Below are 6,717 nucleotides of genomic sequence, written 5' to 3'. Positions count from 1 at the left end.
GGCCTAATAAGTATGAGTTGGTCATTAGGACCATGGAGGTACAGTGACGCATCTTGGGATGCGAACGTCCCTCCAAATAATACTCGCCCCCCCCCCCCACACTTCCAAAAAAAAAAATCACGATCAAGTAGTTGAAAATCGCATAAAACTACCAATTGATGTCCATACCGCATAATGTATTGTTTGTGGGTTATGGTAATCATCAGTACCTTAGCTAAGTATGCCTCTACCTCTTTGTATCCTATAAACATTTGGTTTGAGGTATGCGGGTCACAAGGAAGCTAGTTGAGTCATTTTGGTTGATGAAAATATTGTAGTGCAGCGGGTGTGTCTAGTGTCTACCTTTTATTAGCCCGAAGAAACTTTCAGAAAATGTAGAAAACAATTAGTCTTCACCAGTAATGTTTAAAGTATGTATACATAAACACCATTTCGTTAAAAGTTTGATTATACTATAGGTTGAAATTATAAATAGATTAAACTCAAAGTTTCCGGGTTCACCTCTATACAAAAGGTGAACCCGGAAACTTTATTGATAACTTCCGGGTTCACCTCTATAAATATAAGGCCTGTATAATTAGGTCTACTTTTATTTCAGTGAAGCATCTTTGTTTGAAAGCAATATTTGAAGAACAGTTGTACGTCGAGATGAATGAAAAAGACTTAAGCTATCTAAGGGGATTCTACTCATATGAACGTAGTTCAAATTTGCGTGTACTTGCAGACGATAAAGGTATTAAAACAGCCTATGAACAAGCAAGAATTAGAGGAAGAATTCCTTTTAACAGATCAAAAATCCTAATTTTAGGAGATCACGGTGTTGGAAAAACGTCGACAAGTAGACGCTTGCAAGGAAAGTATTTTCGGCCTGACGAGCCCAGTACAATAGGAATCGAAACAAATGTTGTCAAAGCAAAAGTTAGTGATGTTAACAGTAAGTGGTGTGAAGTATCAAATACACCACTAGAAGACTTTGAAAGTTCGGCAGCATGGTGGGCAGTATCACATGTGAGGAAACACGGTGTGAATGAAACCACAAGGCCCGGTAGCAATTCAGAAATCAATCGACAGATCTGGCCAAAAAATTTAAAGGAAGACGCATTTTATCAGATAACACACACTATTCCCATGCTAATCATGTTTCTAAACGGTGGGTTTACGTTTGGATTTGGACTAGTTGTATGGATATATATTCTTTGCTTAATGTACCGAATCGATGTTCACAATGGGTACCGCTTCGGTTGTGGATGCACTATCCCAATGATACTCGCGGACAGCGCATTTGAGTTGGGTCTATGGATCAACATTTCCACTGTGAAAACAGCTTTTTATGTAATAGCTGGCTTAATTACTGGCGTGCTTATGGGAACAGGTTGTAGGACTGGATTATGCATAGCATTCTGTATTATGGTGCATCCGAAACAGAAAACATTTACTATCGATAATGTTACAGAAATGATATTAGTCATCTACAGCAAAGCATATTATAATTTTATAATTTTCATCATTGCGGTTATTTCTGTTCTCACATTTAGGTATGTTCCCGTTAAGATATTGTCGATGAGTCGACGGAACTGCATACCTGTATTGATAAGCATTTTTGTTTGCTTCACAGCCGCGGGCCTTATCGGAGGGCCAGCGTTTTTACGCCTACTGTTTGTATGTACATGTCTTTTTGTAATTCCAGCTGGAGTCCTTGTAGGAAGAAAGTTAGTTGCTTATGGGTATATTCCTCAAATGTATATTATCAAGAAATCTATTGGTTTTGTAGCTGGAATATTTATAGCATATTTTTGTGGATGGGAGCTGGTAGATTTAAGAACTCTAAGTTTACGCGATGACCAATATACCATTCCACGATATTTGTTCAGCTTAATGCTGTTTTTGTCACCGATCATTGCCTTTGTTGTCTACGAATGGTTTTCATATTTGAAAGTGAAGAATACAACATCTATACCAGTAAAGCATATCCAAAAATCAATGGAAGCAGTTATTCGTAATGAATCCTATTTGGATACTAGACTTAGTCTATGGGACTTTGCAGGTCAAAACATATACTATAATACCCACCATCTCTTCATGCCAAAGCAGGGTGTATATCTAATAGTGTTCAACGCCGTTAAAGCGGTTATGAATCCTGGGATACAAATTAAACGGTTACAGTTTTGGTTGCAATCGGTTGCTATGCATGGAGACATTAAAAATGTTGTAGTGTTTCTTGTAGGAACAAGACGAGAAAGTGTTATTGACGTAAATGCACTTTTGCATTTTACTCAGCTTGCAAAAGCACATCTCTACAAACCGTTTTCTAGGTTACTTGCGTTCCATCCTTTAGGCAGCTTTTTCTTTTTTATTGAAAATTCGTTACAAGTAGATCCAGAACGCAACGTGCTACGAACGGTTATCTATAATGAGATTAAAAAATTGAATTTTTTTCAGGAGAATCATTCAGTAAAATACCTTTTATTTCATGAAATTTTGAACAGGTTTCGCCTACAAAAATACATTATCATGAGTTTAGTACAGATCTTAGAGGAAGTAAAATCAACATGTAATATCATTTCTCAGAATGAGTTGTGCCAATTCTTGAACTTCTTTGACAGATCCGGTGATGTCATATACAATGAACGTGATGAGACACTGCGACATTATGTTATCTGTGACCCTCAAATGCTTATAGACATTCTGACAATCTTAGTGAATGTGCCTGAACCTCACCAAAGAAATCGGATAGTAGCTGATTTATGGCAGAGTTTGGAAGACACTGGCATTGTTGACAGTAAATTACTGGAACACATTTGTAGAAATAAAAACATATGGCGACATTACCCTTACATCATTCGTTTCTTAGTGGGAACACATTTACTTTTCCCGCTTAATGTTATTGATCCAATCGACCAAGTCGGGACTTTTTTTCTCTCGTGTCGACTGCCAAAGATCAATTTAATGTCAACACAGAACAGCAATGTTCACTCGCAAGACATTTTCTATTTCGACTTTGGTGAAATTCTTCAAGAGTTTATATTTCTACGTCTCATTACTAAATGTTGTGAAGTGTTTAGTTGGGATGAGATCTATTACAATGCAGCAAGATTTAGGACAGGTAAATCATGTCTTGTCTTCATCAGTACAGAAGTAATTTCTGGAAACATTAATTCATACGACAGAAATCTTATCAAAGTTGAAGTTATAAGCGAAGACAACACTCAAACTATGTTCGTTCTACAGAAAAGTATTATTTTTATTGAAGAAATAATCAAGCGGGATTTCAACCTGGACTACTTTAGGAAAAATTACATCTGTGGACCTGTGTGTCAGAAGTGTAGTTCTTTAGATGAAACAATGTGTTTGGTGAACCTTATTTCTCATGGAAATGATATATCTACACTGGATGGCTATAAATTAGACATTTATCATAAGGTCACACTTGAGCTAAAGGTAAGATCGGAAAATATATTCTCGACAATTTCCTATAGTTATTCAATTATCTTTTTTCCAATTAATATTATTTTTATTATGTTATTAATATTATATTATTATTATTATTTAATTCTATAATTATGTTGCTATGCCTATTAGTAGGCTACTATTAATTGCTTTATGAAATGGTAAACAGGGCTAAACCTTTGGTTAAAGTAACACATTTATTATTTATAGTTTAAAAGTGGCCATTTGACACATCTGTGAATACTTTTAGTTATCCATATTATTTTGTACTAGACTTAACTTTTTGCTACAATATTTCACGTCCAATTCAGAACGCATGATCAGGCCGACTACGGTATGTCTCGGAAGACTAGTCAGTCTGAGTCAGGAATTGGACAAGAAATTTATGTATAAATGTTTGAGTCCAGCAGAAAAGATCTATTAAATAAACTTTTGACACATATTTATTAGTCTAAGTATTTTGGGCTTCTTTTGGAGAAAAACGCCGACCTAGATTTTTAGTTACTCAGGCTTAAATAATAAATTTTCTTTTGATTTGAAAGAAAAATGATGATATGATGATGAAGTTTATGATAATGATGGTAATGAACAATAACAGATTATTATATGTATTAATAAGTCGGTGCTTAAAAAAAAAAATTTTTATTAACCATTACATAAAATTCTAAATATCTACAGTAGGTATAAAAATCTGAATATTTCTTGTTTCGCAGTTGAATGTCACATGCAGTCGAATACTGTAATAGGCAATGGGATATGAGAAGCTGCCCAACTACACACCGACGACAACACAATTGGTAACGCCCCACGAACTCTAATATGACCTCTATTGACAGCAACTAAAACAAAGGTTATACATGGCCCGTATTTTATTTGAATACGCATGAAGACGTGAATCTACGTACCTCCTTGTGTCTTCTGTATTGTATATATAAACATTGATATTTATGAGAGACGATGACAAAAACGATATCATCATGACTTCGACGAAAACGCCTGGATAGCAGACCGACGAGAAGCAAGCCAAAATGTCCATGTTCATGTTACGTAATGTCCGAAGCAGAGTGACGAAGTCCAAATTTGGAAATGTCAACACTCATTCATTCATTCATTCATTCTTCAGCCAAAATACTACACAAATCACAAATATAAACAAAACAAACAACAACAAAAATGTGTTTACTTAAGACTCTGACTCTCATGCCTATCATACATATTAATCCATACTTTTGGCCAAATCCTGCCAACTGCAGCTCTACCATAAATCAACTCTTCACATTGGAACAGTAGATAGACAAGACTATTATTCGGTAGAGTATCTCCCCCCACCTCCTTCGACTGGATTCCATAAAATGCCTTTTCTTATAAAGACCCAATTTAACATGTTGATATTCACAGATTATGGTTTTCTGTGGTTGGTTCTTGTCTAAGCCTTCCGCCCATCTCGACCTCCTCTATTGTCATTGGTTGTCTCCTACCTAACGTCTCGGGAAGGAGTAGAACACACAAGCCCGCTATGATAGAAAATATCCCAAGAATTACCAGAGGCAGAAATCCCACGTATTGATCCTGTGGACAAATAAAAAGAATTAGAGAAATTTTATATATTAATATACTACTGGTTGCAGAAAATCCAAAATTCTGCTGCCCGAGTGTGCTCTCTCACCGACAACGCATCTGTTTTAAGATTCTTATCATTTGTTTTGAGGTTCTTCAATCTAAACAACCCCTCCCCCCACCATCTCTTTCACCTTCTGAAATGTTATGTCCCTAACCGACGACTTCGCTCTGACAACAAAATTCTTCTTATCATCCCAAAATTTAAAACAAAAACATACGGCAAAAGAACATTCGCCTATGCTGCTTCATCGCTGTGGAACGAATTGCCACTCTCCATCAAACTGTCTCTTCTATTGATGTATTTAAGTTAAAACTTAAATCGCATCTCTTGAACTCTTTTTAGACCATTCCCACTTCGCATTTTCAATTTTTAAATCTTTCTCTAGTTGTACTCTCTGCGCTCTGATCATTTATTTGAAATTAGCGCATTATAAATTATTTTATTATTATTATTCTAGGCCCTAAACAAATAAGAAAATATGTTTCGTAAAATATATTTAGACTAGTTGCCCTTATAGTACACGTATTGTGGTATAGTAGGCAAGTATGCGCTTGTTGACCGTTAAGTACTGGTAAAAGGAACATGATTCTGGTTTCTTTGCTTAAACTATAACTCCACTCTTATAGCGCATTCCAGAATTCGCTTTACAACAAAGTAGTTGTACAAGTCCTCGTGTACCACTATTTGGAGGGCGCTAACCGAATACGTTAAATTTATAGGGGATTGGGCATTCAGTCATACACTATGATAAGGCTTTATAATTTTTAGTCTATTGACGTTGATTTTTGTAATTTTGCTGTTGACAAACATCCACTAGGGATCAGTACTGGAAGTTGACGAGAAGGTTTGAGGTTTACTGTACTTTATGTGAGGGGAATTAATTTGGGTGAGGGGCAATTATATGAGCGTGCGACAATCATCATTTGCTTGCATTGCAAATATTTTTGTCGATAATCTTGTGCCTAAATAGTCTTACTATTTTGATTACTTACCAACAACAGTATAAAAGGTGCCATTATGCCGCCGATCCGAGAGGAAAACGAAGAAACACCGACACCAAGATTTCTGAAAATACAGGTATAACACATAAGAAAATTGTTTAAAAACAGGTAATTTGGTCACAGAAGAGGTGTATTGTTGGATTCAGTTTCCTCATTAGATACTAAGTTTAAAAACTGCATAAAATGAAAATAACACGAACAGTGCACAATAAAAATATATAATCTATATAAAATAATTACAAATTAAAACTAAATAATTGTATAAATTAATACAATAGTGGCTTGTAAGGAAGATATTGGATTTGGAATTTATTCAAATATTAATGTTTTTGTTGAAACCATTATAATCAATAAATTTCTTAATATAGGCCTATGGTTGAGACACTTGATTTGGTTGAGAGGATGACAGTAGTAAATGTGATTGCTGTTGAAATTAGTTACGTCAAAGAGTATACTCTTGCATGTAATCCTTTGAAACTGTGATTGAAGAAACAATTGTTGCTTAAATGTTATTGTTATAAAACATATTAAACATATTTGTGAATATTGTTAATTCTATCTACTCGTTAACAACCAGTATCCGTAAATATTTTTCTATTTTACAAAGTTTACAGATATGGATAGGACAGATAGGAAACATTGCTTAGA

The 6,717-nt window shown here is 35.1% G+C and overlaps 1 protein-coding gene and 1 long non-coding RNA gene across 2 annotated transcripts; one reads left to right on the top strand and one right to left on the bottom strand.

Annotated features, from left to right (window-relative positions):
• The first annotated feature begins 582 nt into the window (after positions 1-582).
• On the top strand, positions 583-4,450 carry LOC117114062. The gene is made up of 2 exons (XM_033257597.1): positions 583-3,438; positions 4,161-4,450. Exons 1-2 carry the CDS (start codon positions 649-651, stop codon positions 4,188-4,190), a joined length of 2,820 nt encoding a protein of 939 aa, XP_033113488.1. The 5' UTR covers positions 583-648; the 3' UTR covers positions 4,191-4,450.
• Positions 4,451-4,598: 148 nt separating this feature from the next.
• On the bottom strand, positions 4,599-6,711 carry LOC117114063. The gene is made up of 2 exons (XR_004446292.1): positions 6,061-6,711; positions 4,599-5,016 (listed from the first exon to the last, which is right to left on the bottom strand). It is a non-coding gene; the product is annotated as an uncharacterized LOC117114063 (long non-coding RNA).
• Positions 6,712-6,717: the final 6 nt, after the last annotated feature.

This window comes from Anneissia japonica, unplaced genomic scaffold (genome assembly GCF_011630105.1).
Source record: "Anneissia japonica isolate Jap-2015-1 unplaced genomic scaffold, ASM1163010v1 scaffold650_len285673_cov152, whole genome shotgun sequence".
NCBI classification, from domain to species: Eukaryota; Metazoa; Echinodermata; class Crinoidea; order Comatulida; family Comatulidae; genus Anneissia; species Anneissia japonica.
Note: the sequence above shows the minus strand (reverse complement) of the source record. Positions and strands in the feature narration are given on the sequence as shown.